Raw genomic sequence first — 17026 nt, 5'->3', positions numbered from 1 at the left:
CAGTGGAATTTTATAAATCATTCTCCACTTCAATTTCAACTCACTTGCTGACCTATTATCAAACTTTATTGGGCTCCTCATCTCCAGGTCATTTTTTGGATGCAAATATTGTACTACTGCCAAAACCTAATAGAGACAGTACTCTTGTACAAAATTGCAGACCAATCTCATTACTAAATACTGATTATAAATCTATACAAAAAGTTATGTTGTAGGAAAACATTATTCAATCACATACACAGAGATCAAGCTGGTTTTGTAAAGCTCAGATATGGTGCTGATAACACTAGATTATTTTGTCATCTCATCCACTTCGCTCGGTCAAAAGATTGTCCTATATTATCTGTCTCCTTAGATGCTGAAAAAGCCTTTGACCGGATGGAGTGGAAGTATTTGTTTAATGTACTTAGACATTTTGGTTTTCCTGACTATTTCATACATATGCTGTATTTACTGTATTCACTACCATCTGCTCAAATTGCAGCTAATGGTGAACTCTCCGCTCCATTCTTATTGCATACAAGAACCAGACAAGGTTGCCCTATATCTCCTATACGGTTTAATCTGGCGTTAGAACCTCTTTTGGCTGCTATTTGAAGCTCAAATTATATTACGGGAGTCCATATGGGTCAGGATGAGGTTAAGCTTTCAGCATATGCTGATGTTATACATAACTAAACCGCAGGCATCTATGGAGGCACTTAGACAACTAATCTCCCAATTTTCAAGGCTGTCAGGATATAAAATCAACTGGGATAAAACTGAGCTAATGCCTCTAAATGATGCCTGTACTTCCTTTTATCATTTCTGGTTACCCCCTTAAGTGGGTAGTCTCCTCTATCAAATATCTAGGCGTTCTTTTTGATAGAGACCTCCCTACCACTATTAAACTCAAATCTCACTGCTGTTCCTTGTGATCTTGGGCAAGTCACTTAACCCTCCATTGCCTCAGGTACAAACTTAGATTGTGAGCCCTCCTGGAACAGAGAAACATCCAGTGTACCTGAATGTAACTCACCTTGAGCCACTACTGAAAAAGGTGTGAGCAAAATCTAAAAAAAATAAAATAAATAAATTATAGCTAAAGTTGAAAGTTCCCTCATCTTGGTTTCTGCTCAATTTATCATGGTGGGGTAGGCTTGACACTTAAGATGATAGTACCTAAAATTACATATATTTTAAGCATGATTCCTCTCACCTTTCCTAGTTCTTTTTATAAAGCTAGAAAAACTGCTCTCTAATTTCTTATGGGATCTTAGGACACCCAGAATCTCCTTAGGTAAGCTAAAGCTTCCTAAATTGCAGGGTGGGGTAAGGTTTCCTGATCTCTTAACATATCATAAAGCCTTCATTATTCGTCAGGGCTTTGAGTGGATCTCTCCTTCCTAGCTACCTCTTTACCTAGGTAGTTAATTTTTGAATTTATTATAGATCCACTGGTATACTCATTTAATTGGCATGCACCTTCCCAAAAGCATTGCCTTGAAACCCATCCTTAACACTACTCATAAATCAATATCCTCTTTTGATAAGCAGATGATTGTATCCTGGGACACCACCACATGTATACCTATATGGAATAATCCCAAATTTGTAATTAATGTAAAGCAAATCTCTTGGTCACAATGGCAATGCATAGGTATATGGGATCTCAATGATTTCATTGATGTAAATAATCGCACTTGGAAATCATTCTCAGTTATGAAAGCTGAATTCTCTTTGTTAGATACTCACCTTTATCAATTGTTACAGCTTAATACAATGTTGAAGAAGAGTAAATTACAAATACAAATGTTGTCCCATACTCCTGAGATTATTAATATTGCCAAGCAATTTCAATTCTCTGGACATGTTGCATCCCATATATACAAATTCATCTTAATCAACTTTCCAACTAAATGTGTGGGCTTACGCAAATGCTGGGAAGAGGATATTCAGCAATCACTGACAAATCTTGGGAGCAGGTATGGAGTTCTTTATTTAAATGCTCCAGATCCTCCTCAATAACACAATCTCTATATTTCTTTACTCATAGATCCTTATGGACACCTCAAGTCACATATGATTAACTCTTCTATTTCCAACTTATGTTGTTCTTGTCAATCCCAACAAGGTACTTAAGCATATTACATTCGACTGTATATGTATTCAAAAGTTTTGGAAGGACATATGGTACGATTTAGTAGATATATTCTATCTTTCTGGTCCAATAGTACATAAATATGTGATACTTAAAGATCAATATTTTAGACCCATTTTAAAGACTAATGAATGCTTGTTAATACCATATTGAATCTAGCTTTGAAAGTAGTCTTTACACACTGGAAAGCTTTACATCAAGCTACTTATCAAGAATGGTGGAATTTATTGTTTCAAACCTATAAATATGAAACACTAGCCGTTAAGCCCGTAAAAATGGGCGAGTATTGCAGCCCTCCTCTCTCCCCTGGCCTCACCCCGTCCACCGATCCTCCCCCCCAATATCCAGCAACCCTCCTCTTTCCCTTGGCCTCCCCCCTGTCCAGCAACCCTCCTCTCTGCCCTGCTTTCACCCCATGTCCAGCAACCATTCCCTCCCCATGTCCAGCTACCCTCCTCGCCGCCGCTCCCTCCCTCCTCCATGCTGGGCCCCCTGCACTGACCTGACAGCGCCTCTCACCTCCGTGTGAAAGCGCTACAGGCAGCAGAAGATCGCCTGCAGCGCTTCCACACGGAGGTGAGAGGCACTGTCAGGTCAGTGCAGGGGGCCCGATATGGAGGGGGGGGGGGGGGGGTGGAGGTTGGTTCGCGCGATGTTCGTTTCCAGGCAGCAGCGGCAGCGTCCGATTCCGTTTCCCTCTCTGTTCTGCCCTCCGACATCATGACGTCTTGACGCAAAGGCGGGACAGAGAGAGAAGTCTGTACTGCGCATTTGCAGGTGAGTCGGTCACTTGCCGTTTATATGTTTGATATTTTGCTAAAAAAACATCTTGATGTGCTTTGTATAAAGAAAAATGGGCTCCATTGATATCCTATTTTGAAGCTGTGACGTGAGAGGTGCTTGCAGCTAGCTCCAAGGACCAGCCAAAGACTGAACCCTACTGAAACGAGACTGTGGGCGAACCGAGCGGCAAGGCGCCTCGGGCTGCGGCAACACCCGATCTCTGCAGGAGACTCCCACCGTCTGAAACCAGGTCGGCCGAACCCTTGCTGGGCACGAAGGAACCAGACCCCGATCGGAGGAGAGGATAAAGGAGAGCCGCAGAGCTGAACCTCCTGATCGGGGGGGGGGGGGGGGGGGGGGGGGGGAGATAGACCTGCACCCCAATCGCCGGATCTCTGACAGAGACCCTCCTGCCCTGCAGCAGTTCAAGACGCGAGAGAACAGGCTCGATGCCGATTCCTCGGACGGAGCTGACATTGGCGCGAGGCCGAGTGTGGAAGGCTGTCCAAGCCCGCCACATGTGGACAAGGAGAGCTCGTTGGGAGACAAACCCCCAGCGTTCCACTTCCCCAGCACCCGGCGTCACTGGCCACAGCCACCACCTACCCAAAGCCAAGTCGGAAGGGTCTCATCTGGAGCCTCCCCTCCTCTTCAGCCGGGGCCCCCACGTGGCCCATGCTGCTCCACATCCCTGCGCCTGACAACCAAGCACCCGACGCTGCTGACCGCAACAACCTACTTGAAGCGCAAGACTGGACAGGTCTCGACTGGTAGTAAGAAACTTGATCTTTGTACTTCGAGCGCAAGACTGGACGGGTCTCGATTGGTGCCCCCGCCTCCCCACCCTTACGGACCCACACCGAATCTCAACCTCTTCGACCCGACCTTGATGCCCCGCCTGACACCTCAGTCTCTGGAGACCGGCGCTCGGACGACACCGCATCTGACTACAGGGGCTCACACATCATCAGGCGAAACGCGGGACCGATACCTAGTCCCGACGGCCCGCATCATTATCAGCGGGGGGACTTTGCCGACCATATGCTTCAAATGCAGGTGCTGCTTCCCTCCCCCAAAAACGATAAATATTTGGCACTACAACTATCTCTCCTAGACTCCTACCTCCAATCAATGACATAGCACCCAGAATCATGGAGCCTCTGCACCCTGGGGCAACTCTTCTGAACATCTAACTGAGTAAAAAAACAAAAAACAAACAAAAAGTATCTACCCACCAAATAATCCGTAGATATGAAAAGACTCCGGAACGTTCTGGTGTGCCAATGCCCACCCAATGATATTGGCTCCCTACAGCGGAAGCAATTAATTGTTGGACACAACTTAACAAACGAACCCACCCAGAACTATTCCCCCCCTCTCACTCAAACATGGTCTATTAGCAGCCAAACTGAACTGATCCAAAATGAATATCGTCAAAATACTACTATCTACTCCTTATCCTGATCCATCTAACACTAATCATCCCACTCGCAAAAAATATCATACCCATACTACATAATCACCACAGACTGACCAGAAACTCCACACCTCAACAAACTGACAACACCTATGTCAAAAGGAAAAATTCCATCTTGTGGACAACACCAACAGAATGGAAAGTCATACCAAATGCACACTAACAAAATTCCACACAACACCAAACATAGAAGCCCCATACCAAAAAATTAAAGTGGGTTACATCAAGGCCAGATCCGTAGTAAACAAAACAGTAACAGACTGGATCATGTCAGAAAACCTTGATCTAATCGTCATCAACGAAACCTGGATCCATGATCAAAAGGACCCCATAATCTTTGACCTATGCCCCCCAGGATACAAAATCACTCACTGGACCAGAAAGGAAAAGAGGCGTAGGTATAGCACTAATCAATCCCATTGCCAAGTCCATAACAAGCCAACTTGAAATTGCCTCAATCAGAATCTACAGCAAATCCCTGCTTGATCACCTAAACTGTATCTTGTTTTACAGACCACCAGGTAATTGGAACGAAAGCCAGTCAACCTTCATGGACTTCATCTCAAACACTTGTGCAACCAACTCAAACATACTGATACTAGGAGACAGTGGCGTAGCGAGGGTGGCTGCCCTCCCCGGGGCAGTTCGCCGCTGCGCACTCCCCCCCCCCCGGGTGCAGCATGACACCCCCCTCGACGCATCACCCAAGCGCCTCCCCCCCCCCCGAGTGCATTCTTGACTACCGGGTGCATGCCGCTGGGGGGGGGGGGGGGTCGGTTCCGCTGGTTCCCTGCTCCCTCTGCCCTGAACAGGGAGTAACCTGTTCTGGGGCAGAGGGAGCAGGGAACCGGCGGGACAGACACCCGGGGCGGACCGCCCCCACCTTGCTACGGCACTGCTAGGAGATATCAACCTTCACCTAGAAGGCCCAAAATCTGCCAACGCACGAGAATGCAAGGAATTCCTCCACTTATGGACTCTCAAATGGCCACACATGCAAGCAACCCACGTCAAAGGGCACACACTCTACCTCATCTCACATAAACTGGCCACAGACCAAAACCTAATTATAACTGATATTAAATGGACAGAAACACCATGGACCAACCACTACAAACTAAACCTATCCCTAAAATGGCAGAAGAAAGGCTCATACCTATTTACAAGAACACACAACCTACAGCACAAGAGGCCAAATAGACCCGAAAACATTCTGGCAACAAATATACAATAGTGAATGGACAACACAAACAAACAGACTCCATACACTACCTCTGTAACGGACAAAAGATGCAGAAGCATACTAGACGAAATAGCACCCTTACCAACAAGAACATCACGAAGACATACCTCAATACCATGGTTCAACGACAAATTGAAAACACTAAAAACACAATCCAGGAAACTCGAAAGAGCATGGGAAAAGAAATAAGAGACGAACACACGCTCAACGCTTGGAAACAATTACAAAGAAAATAAAAATATGCAATAAGACAGGCCAAAAGGTCATATTACAGAACCAAAATAGGACCAGACTACAAAAAGACACGAAGAAACTATACCAACTCGTAAACAAATTACTAGACACCACCTTGGACACTACAACCAATACAGACATCCCATCTGCAGACAAACTCACTAAATATTTCTATGAAAAAATTGTAAATCTACGCAACACACTCCCTCCTGACAATAACGATATCGAAAACTTCGTTCATTACTGGTCTGGACCCAACCCCTGGAGAATACCCAGCGGACCGAATCTGGTCAAATTTCGCTCCCCTCACCACTGAAACAGTTACCCAAGTGATCCATAAGTTCTCCAACACCCACTGCAGATTGGATACGTGCCCCAGCTACCTAATAAAATCCGCCCCCGACTGCTTCATAGCAGGCCTTACATCCCACCTAAACTACTTACTCCAACAAGGAAAATGGCAACATCCTACTCACCCCAATTCCCAAAGACGACAAGTGAACTCACCAACTACCGCCCAGTAGCATCTATCCCACTAGCAGTCAAACTGATGGAAAGCATGGTAACCAAACAACTCGGCAATTACATAAACAAATTCTCAATTTTACATAAATCACAATCAGGTTTTCGCCCCCTCAACAGCACTGAAACAGTATTCATTACACTCCTGACCAAATTCAAGCAGGAACTAGCAACAGGAAAAAAAAAAAGCATACTCCTCCAATTCGACATGTCTAGCGCATTCGACATGGTAAACCATAATATACTACTAAGACTCCTAGATTACTTCGGTATTGGTGGAAACATTTAGTTGGATCAAGGGTTTCCTAACCACTAGGACATAACAAGTGAAATCAAATTCAAACATATCACCACCGTGGAAAGCCGACTGAGGATTACCTCAAGGGTCAACACTATCATCGATCCTCTTCAACCTAATGATGGCACCACTAGCCAAGTCCTTATCCAATCAAGGCCTCAACTCATTCATCTATGCAGACGACGTCACAACATGACCTGACAGAAATCACCAATGAAATCAAGCTCAGCCTAAACATCATGAACTCATCAGCAAATGCATTCCAACTCAAACTCAATACAGATAACACACACTGTCTCAACCTTTTATCCCAATACAACACGAAGAAACCTACTAATACAAAACATCCCAGACTACACACTCCCTATCTCAGACAGCCTGAAAATCCTCGGCGTTACTATCGACCGTAACCTTACACTTGAGAGGCAAGTTAACTCTACAACTAAGAAAATGATCCACTCAATGAGGAAACTCAAACGTGTGAAACCATTCTTCCCGAGGGAAACATTTCGTAGCTTGATACAAATCAATGGTACTACGCCATGCAGACTACTGCACTGGAATCTATGCGGGATGCAAAGAACAACTCAAAGAAACTTCAGACTGCTCAAAACACAGCAACCAGGCTTATATTTGGAAAAATGTGATTCGAAAGCACCAAACCCCTCCGAGAAAAACTACACTGGCTACCAATCAAAGAACGTATTGCTTTCAAAATCTGCGCCCTGTCCATAAAATTAACTACAGCGAAGCCCCAGAATACATGACAGACCTCATAGACCTACCAACAAGAAACACAACCGGATCATCGCGAACATACCTAAATCTCCACTACCCAAGCTGCAAAGGACTCAAATACAAATCAACTTATGCATCCAGTTTCTCCTACATAAGCACATAACTGTGGAACGAACTACCAAAAGCCGTGAAAACAATGTACGACCACCTAAACTTCCAGAAATCACTAAAAACTAACCTGTTCAAAAAGGTATACCCCACTGACCGAACTTAAGCGCCTAAACCCAACAACACAACGAAACCAAGGCTTGTAATAGACTATACTTAACTCTTCCTCTCTATGATGCCCCAATGTGTCTCTAACACATGAACCTCATCTGACCTCAACTCCTTGTATTTGTTTCTCTACTGGAGATGGCAAACGCCTCTACGATACAATGTAAGCCACATTGAGCCTGCAAATAGGTGGGAAAATGTGGGATACAAATGCAATAAATAAATAAATAATTGTACTTTCTTTTTTTCTTCATGTATATTATTACCATCTGTGTCACATGCATGAACTTTATACTGCTTATATACTTTAAGGTGTCTTTTTATTTTAACTCAATTTAAATATCATATTGTAGTACAATTGTTATAATGTTCTCTCTATTACAAAATCAATACAAATATCAAGACTTAAAAAAAAAAAAAAAAAAAAAAAAAAAGAACAGATTGCTTAATAGTGCTTCACCAAAGCTGTTGTCCTCTATGGAAGACAGCTCCAGAAAATAGTGAGAAGTAATGTAAAGAATGCGGACCAGCTCATTGCAGATACTCTAGAGATCCAGATCTGAGCTACTGAAACATTTAACAAAGTTGAGTGAGCATATATATCCAACTGGGCATTTAAAAATGTCCTTTAATGATGCCACATATTCAGAAACCATAGCCATAAGTATAGACAGTTATTCAAACATTATCATGTGCACATACCAGAACAGGCATCCATACACACACTGAAAAGTAAACAACTTCAACTGAGTGCATCCAAAACTCAGGGGTATGTTTACTAAAGTGGGTTAGCGTTTTTAACGTGCCTTTAAAGTTAAGGTGCGTTAAATGCTAACGTGCCTATACATTTCTATGAGCGTGTTAACAAAATATTTTAAATGCTCCCCAGTTTCAAGCTAAGGGTTTTTTTTTTGTTTATTTTTTTTTAAGGCCTTTGTAGTTTAAAAACTCTAAAAGTTGATCACTAGATTCTCATAACATGTTTTAGTGGCCCTTTACTAGGTGAAAACACCTCAGCATCAATACAACACATGCTAGAGTGTCCTTATAAACCAGTCCCTCAAAGTGACACCAATTAAGATTTAGAAGTATTTACTACTCTAACCAATGCAAGGTTATTCCATTCTGACAGTTCCTTTGTGGCCATCTGTATGTTGCACAAGCTGGCATGTTTCTATAACTGAGATTTAATACAAATGATACCAAGAAGGATGCGGCAGCGGATAGGTTGTTTTGATAACAAAATCTCCACTTTCACTCTAATCACTACTTTCTCATCAGCTCTCAGTGCAGTCTTAGCACAGCTGCCCCAACGCTCTATTGCCAACCAGCTCACTCACCTCTTAATATCTCATCTGAATCTGAACTACGTACAGGGTATTGTGCAGGGCATGAAATCTACAACAGACCCTCATAATCCCATTCCTTCTATTTTTATCAAATGTTCTTTCAAAAAGCTTGAACCTTTTATTTCTCATATGATTTCTTCTTCTTTTTCTTCTGGACCAATTCCAGAAACGCAGAAGCTTGCTATTTTGAGACCTAAGCTCAAAGATCTCACAAAACCTGTCTCAGATGTATGCAGCTAGCGTTCTATTGCCAACTTTCCATGCCTAAATAAGATTGCAGAAACTATTATTCATTCTGAGCTTCATGATTTCTTAAAAAGAAAAAAAACACCCCACCCCAATCAAACTGGATTCAGGCCACATCATAGCATAGATAGATATAGATGTATATCTCATGCTCTGGACCAAAATAGTTCGGTTACATTACTATTGCATGATCTTTCATCTGCTTTACTTTAGACTTTCCCTAAATAGGTATTCGAGACCTTAGCATTTACCTGGTTCCATTCATATCATTCTGATCGTTCTTACAAAAGTCCAGTTCCAAAACATAGCATCAGCACAATTCTCTTCTACCTACGGAATCCCACAAGGATCAATCTTATCACCTGCACTGTTTAATATCTTTCTAGTCCCGCTTCTTACACTCTCTCAGTCCTTAGGCTTTACTGCCTATGTTTATGCAGATGATATTCAGCTAATAAACACTATAGTCCATAATGATATCCATATATTTCAGCACATTAGTCACAATTTAATACAAATCTCTGAATGGCTGCAACAAAACGAAACAAATTAATTCTTAATCCAAATAAATCAAGTTGCATTCTTTTCACAAACCGTTCTAACGCTTGTCTATCGCAGCCCATCCTGCTCGGTGTAACCATTATTCCTCAATTACCAAGTACAAAAATTTTAGGTGTCATTCTGGATGAATCCCTGTCTTTCCAGCCACAAATTACACCACAAAGGTGTAATTAAGCATTGCTTCTATAGACCGACAAATTTGCTCATTTATTGATCCACCAGCATTAAATATACTTACTCATTCCTTTGCCATTAGTAAACTTGACTATTATAGTTTATTGTACTTGGTCTCAAAACAAACTGATATCAGGCGCCTACAAATTGTACAAAATACCGCCATCAAATTTATTACTGGAAAAAAGAAATTTGATCATGTTACTCCCCTTTAGAAAGCAGCTCACTGGCTTCCTCTGCCTCATTTACAAGATCCCACTGTTAGTCTATAAAACCCATGTCTGGTTAACCACTGTACCTTTCTCGTCTGCTAATCCTATACTCAAATTCAAGAGCATTACGATCAACATTCCAAAACCTATGTATAGTGCCATCATTTCAAGAAATAATTCATCAACACACTAGGAAGGCAATTTTCTCAGTTCAGGGCCCTGACCACTGGAATAAATTACCCATCTCTTTGGGATCAAACTCTCCAAAACTTTAAAACCCAACTTAAAACAATCCTTTTTCTGATGCATATCTACAGTTTCTAACCATAGTGGTCCACAGAAGTTGAGCCTGTCATAACCAGACCAGACAATACCCCCCCCCCCTCTTATTTCCCCATCTTCTAGCCTATCAAATTTGTAGTTCCTCCCTACTCTTCCTCCTCTATGGTTTCTATTTTTTTTTTTTTTTAATAACGTAAGCCACCCAGACATGCTCTATGATGGGCAGGATAGAAAATTACGAATAAACTAACTTCAATTTCAGACTCTAGTCATATCCTGCACGTTACAGCACATCGACTGCACGCTATGTCCACCATGAAAGCACATCTACAACAAACTACTCTCCTTGATATTTGCAAAGCAGCTACTTGGACATCCTTGCATACCTTCTCATAACACCACTGTACTGATTGCTGCATCTTCAAAAGACTCAGTTTTTGGAACAGCTGTTCAATCCTTGACATGAGGCGTCAACTCACCTCCTCTTCCAGTTTCAGGTAACAGTCTTTTTCTACATTATATTCATTTTTGTAAATTTTCTTTTTAGGACTATTCCCTATTATAGCTCTGGGGTGCTAGATGATCATGCTTTACATGGAGAAATAATAGTTGCTTACCTATAACTGTAGCTCTCCTTGAACAGTTGATCTAACCACACAGACCCACCCTCCCACCCAGAGTTCCCGCCAGATTTTATATATACTAAGGTGGGAAGGGGCTGTTTCTACTACTTATACCATGAACAGTAGGGCTTAAGCCCAGGGGCATGCGTGGAAAGCTCTATCAGAGCCTTCTGAGCTTTTGAGAAGGATAGGTAAGTAACATCACTTCAGCTGTGTGGCTAGATAATCAATTGTTCAAGGAGTACTACCATTACAGGTAAGCAACTATTTTTCTCTACATTTGCATACCAGGCGGCCAATCATTGAAACAAACTTCCATGGGCAATCAGATATCAGACAAATTATGGTAATTTTCAAAAAATGTTAAAACTTTATATAGGAGGTACTTTCTGTCCAGTTCATTTCATCCTTATAAAGCCTTATATTGTAATGTTCCTAGGAATGCCCAGTTTCTTATTGCTTAAGCCACACTAAACTGTAAATGTATGTGTGAGGTATAACATGCTGAGTGTAACATAAAAATGCAGTACTCATTTTAGGCCAAGATCAGCTGTGTGCTTACATATAAGATGGGCGCCTTGGTCGCACAGGGTTCACCAGACGCGGACGAGCCAGACACGGGATCAATGTTTACCACCACAAGTATAACAAGTGGGGAGGGGGTGGGCCTGGGTCCACCTGCCTGAAGTGCACTGCACCCACTAAAACTGCTCCAGGGACCTGCATACTGCTGTCAGGGAGCTGGGTATGACATTGGAGGCTGGCAAAAAAAAATATATATATATATTTTTTTTTTTTGGGTGGGAGGGGGTTGGTGACCACTGGGGGGAGTAAGGGGAGGTCATCCCTGATTCCCTCCGGTGGTCATTTGATCAGTTGGGGCTCCTTTTTGAAGCTCGGTCGTGAAAAAAAAAAAAGGGACCAAGTAAAGCCGGCGAAATGCTCGTCAAGGCCGGCTTTCTTTTTTCCATTATCGGGCGAAGCAGGCCATCTCGTGAGCACGCCCCTGCCCGCCTTCGCTACCCTACTGACACGCCCCCTTGAAATAAGCTGGATAGTCTTTTTCATATATTTCATATAGTTCTGAAACAAAATTCCTTTATCAGTGAACAAACTTTCTATTGTGCCTTTTGTAAAAGCATTAAAACATCTCTCTTCTAATAGTTTTTTGAATTTGAGTCAATTTTCATTTTTTTCTTTTGTTTGCATTATTGTAGCTCACTATCTTACTATAAACCGCTCTGGACCCAATTGGGGAAGAAAGTGATCCATACATACTGGATTAGATTAGATTAATCTATATAGTATAGATATATACCTATAGATTTACATTTAAAATGGTGTTTTATAGTCCATTTCCTCAATAAAGTTTTAAAACATCACGATAGAATTAAAAAAAAAATACATAATGGTTGCACAAGTGCATCATTGCAATCCAACTTCTTAATGAATAAGGTATATAAAATATTAATAACAACCAACCAAAAAGATGTTCCAATCAATGTGGAAATTAAAAAGAGTAAGACCATTCTTCCGTAATCTGGTACAATCATTAGTACTCAGTCATCTAGATTACTGCAACTCACTCTACACTGGCTGCAAAGAGCAAATACTCAAAAAAACTCCAAACAGCCCACAATACGGCAGCCAGACTCATATTTGGAAAATCAAGAGTGCAAAACCCCTTCGAGAGAAGTTACACTGGCTCCCACTCAAAGAACGAATCACGTTCAAAGTATGTACCCTAGTACATAAGATCATCCACGGTGGTGGGAGGCAGGGATAGTGCTGGGCAGACTTATACGGTCTGTGCCAGAGCCGGTGGTTGGGAGGCGGGGATAGTGTGGGGCAGACTTATACAGTCTGTGCCCTGAAGAGCACAGGTACAAATCAAAGTAGGGTATACACAAAAAGTATCACATATACGAGTTGTCTTGTTAGGCAGCCTGAATGGACCGTGCAGGTCTTTTCTAATGTCATCTACTATGTAACTATGTTTTCCTGGGAAGCCGAGCAACATGTTTTCAATACATATGTTGTTTTTGGATAAACTAGTAGTTATAACATATAGGATTAACATTGAATGCTTGAGAGACTTATATCTTGCATGTCAGTTTGTTTATAGATCAGCTACATTCCCTTGAAAACGCCGAGCAGGTGAAACGTGGCTCCACGTTGGGAATAAAGACATTTTTAACTTCACAACACTTGAACACACGGGTGAAGGTCCGCAATCTACCACAAGAAAATATAATCATTCAGCAACCAACAGAATGCCTACAGATATGTGCTCCTACTCTATATCTTAACAAAATAAGAAGACTATATATATATATATATATATATATTTTTTTTTTTTTTTACATCTATGGAGGCAGGCAGGTTTGGTGCGATGATGGTGGGTTGCTACGGGCCAAATGGTATAAGGCACTTGAGCAAGTTCTGAGCACTGCATAAACAAAAAATACATATATTTATTTATTCTGGTGGAATTTTGTTAGTAACTCACACTGAAAGCCAGATGCCCCTCGTGGTTTCCCTCATGCCTCCTTAAGTAGAGGAGTGTGGTAGCCGTGTTAGTCCACTCTTAAGGTTATCAACAGAAATCAAACAAAATAAAACATGGAAAAGAAAATAAGATGATACCTTTTTTTATTGGACATAACTTAATACATTTCTTGATTAACTTTCAAAGGTTGGTTGCCCTTCTTCGTCAGATCGGAAATAAGCAAATGTGCTAGCTGACAGTGTATACAAGTGAAAACATTCAAGCATTACTATGACAGAAGGGCACACTTCCCTGTAATTTATCCAGTTGCAAACTATGCCAAAATATTTCACAGGACCCCAAAGTCATCCACAAAGGAAAGATATTCAACATAAAGGGATCTTTCACTTGCTCATCTTCCAATGTGGTATATATCATTCAGTGTAAAAAATGTAACGAAGGATGCTATATTGGAGAAACAGGCCAGATGCTTAAGACAAGATTCAATTTACATAGACATCACATGAACAATACTGGTGCCAGTAGGGTTCCCACACCTGTTGGTCAACATTTTACAGGACCAGGACACTGTACCAGTGACTTCACAGTGAAAATCCTGAAAGGTAACTTTAAAACCATACAAGAACGTAAGACCTTTGAAGTCAGAATGATTGAATATTTTAACACCCAACAGAAAGGACTTAACAAGGATCTGGGGATCCTAGCCCATTATAAACCATAAAGCTGTATGTCTCTGTTGATCACCCCACCCCTCACCTATCCACACCCATCCTATTAGCTAGCACATTTGCTTATTTCCGATCTGATGAAGAAGGGCAACCTTCGAAAGCTAATCAAGGAATGTATTAAGTTATGTCCAATAAAAAAGGTATCATCTTATTTTCTTTTCCATGTTTTATTTTGTTTGATTTCTATTGATAACCTCATGCCTCCAAAATCTGTTAAGGCAGTGGTTTCCAAACCTAGTCCTGCAGGCACCCCAACCAGTCAAGTTTTCAGTATATCCACAATAAATATTCATGAAATAAACTTGCATGCAGTGGACACAGTGCATGCAAATCTCGCTCATTGTAGGTATCCTGAAAACCTGGCTGGCAGGGGCGTCTGCAAGATTTGGGAACCACTGTGTTAAGGTGAGGCACAGAAGCAGAAATACCCAAGAGCAACTCGCAGCAGTCTTCCCTAGGCTCCCTCCGTTACCGGACAGTACAAGACGGTCAGGAGGACCCACTGAAACACTAAGAGCTGAACCAGAAGGGAGCTACACGGGGGAGGCAAGGCTCCCACTTCCCAGTAACACAGATTTCTCTTTCTGGGCACGCAGGACTTCCTGCCGAGTTCCCTGCCACGGTGCCACCCACGCTGCAATTTTCAAGCCACTACTTGTAAGAAAGCGAGTATCCTTCTTCAAAAAAAGGACCGACAGAGAGAGAGAGAAGCTCACCTAACCCTGGCCTCCTGAGTATAGCTCATGGTCCCGACGGGCCGGCCTCAGCATCCCACAGTACAGCCTCGGACTAACGGGAGAGAGAAGGCCGGGCCGGGGCGGTGCTGTTGCCATGGAACAGGCCGCGCGTCACTATGGCGCCCGTGGATGGACCCCTGCTCCCCGCCCATCTCCTTCCGTCACTGAGCGCCGCGGCCTCCGGCATTAAATAGTCTGCTCTTACGGGACCTGAGCGAAATTAGTACAATGGAATGATTTTTATAATCATTATTATTATTGGCCCTTGCAACCAGCCGGAACAAGCTTTTGAGCACCTGGGGTAATTTCAGAATTGCATCCCGTCTTCCATTTTATAACTGGAAAAGAAACAAATTGTAACCGCTTAGGTCTAGGTGATATATAAATACTGAAAAATAAATACATTTTCTTTTTAATATGAATTCACTGTAGCTGTGAGAGAGTGGGGACCGTATGGAGCAGCTATGCTGATTTTGTTTGGGACCTGGAGACGATTGGCAGCAATATTTGTCTGTGCAAGCAACATATGGAAGGGAGTAGCTAAGGTAGACTTCTCTTCTGCCTTTAATTAGTTATAAAATACCCAGGGCTTTTTTTTGAGGGGGTACTGAGTATCGGCACCTTTTCCATTGTCTCCTAAAATTGACCTATGGACCCCAAATTTTAATGAAAGAGCTCAGGCTCTACACACCAATTCTGCCTTGTCATAGATTCTGTGACTGATTGCAGGGGGCCTGCCTGGCTATTGTGGGGCGGGTCCAGGGTTGCCAGGTGGAAAATTTTTTTCCCACCCAAACGAGCCCAAAGTCAAACCCCGCCCCTGACACCCCCACCCCTGCATCATCACCCCGCCCCCGCCATCATCGACCCTGCCTCCCCCATCATCGGCCCCGCCTCCCCCTTCATCGGCCCCGCCCAGAACGTCACTAACCCCCGCCCCCCTAAAAATAAATATTATATTACTTTATATCTTAAAAGTACATAAATATTTGAAGTTTCTTAACACAAAATATTTAGGGTCAAGAACCAAAGTCTTAGACTGGCTGATATGTCCCACATACTACTACTACTACTACTACTTATCACTTCTATAGTGCTACAAGGCATACGCAGCGCTGTACACCATACACAAAAAGACAGTCCCTGCTCAAAGGGCTCAACAGAAACTCCAGTAATTTGGAACGTGAGGACAGTGCTGGGAAGACTTTTACAGTCTGTGTCCCGCAAATGACAAGACGGATTCAGATAGGCTGGAGTGGACATTGACGGCAACTACAGTAGTTGGAACACAAGGACAGAGCCAGACGGACTTCTATGGTTTATTTCCCAGAAATACCAAAGAAAAACCATGATCAAGTATATAATATCACGTTCATTGTTGATTAAATCTAGAATTGAGAATGAATGTGACTGTTGGGCAGACTGGATGGACCAGTCAGGTCTTTATCTGCCATCACTTACTATATTACTGTGTTGTGACTAGTGGAGAAGGAAACTTTTGGATGTCAAGAGGCAATTAGTTTCACAGGGAAAAGATCCACAAATGAGATGAATCTTAGTTGATGAGTGGCCAGTGAAGAAGGTGTGTGGCTGAGTAGAGTGAGTAGAGATTTGTGAATTTAACAGTAGCTAATATGATGTTTTTTGTAAGATTTGAGGTAACAGGCAGAAGGTTCTATAGAGAAGTGGACTTGTATTAGATTTTTCAGTTTACACTGTAATTGGTTTAGATGTTACTAAGATTTTAGTTATGGTTTTTTGTTTGACATGTTATCTTTATCCTTCCTCTATGTGCTCTTTTTTTGTGCAGAATCACCAGGAACTGACCCTTTTATTTCCTGCAGACTTGATATAGGGTTGCCGATATAGGGGGCAGGGCTATGCAAAAAAGGCA

The 17026-nt window shown here is 42.3% G+C and overlaps 1 protein-coding gene across 1 annotated transcript in view; it reads right to left on the bottom strand.

Annotated features, from left to right (window-relative positions):
* The window catches only part of FAM92A (family with sequence similarity 92 member A), a 242114-nt gene extending 226838 nt beyond the window's left edge, over positions 1 to 15276 (bottom strand). Inside the window, exon 1 of the mRNA XM_030216481.1 lies at positions 15112 to 15276. Within this exon, the coding sequence (XP_030072341.1) occupies positions 15112 to 15140 (29 nt within the window). The 5' untranslated portion in view covers positions 15141 to 15276. The remainder of the gene's footprint in view (positions 1 to 15111) is intronic.
* Between the last annotated feature and the right edge of the window lie 1750 nt (positions 15277 to 17026).

The sequence above is a fragment of the Microcaecilia unicolor genome, chromosome 1 (assembly GCF_901765095.1).
Source record: "Microcaecilia unicolor chromosome 1, aMicUni1.1, whole genome shotgun sequence".
NCBI lineage: Eukaryota > Metazoa > Chordata > Amphibia > Gymnophiona > Siphonopidae > Microcaecilia > Microcaecilia unicolor.
Note: the sequence above shows the minus strand (reverse complement) of the source record. Positions and strands in the feature narration are given on the sequence as shown.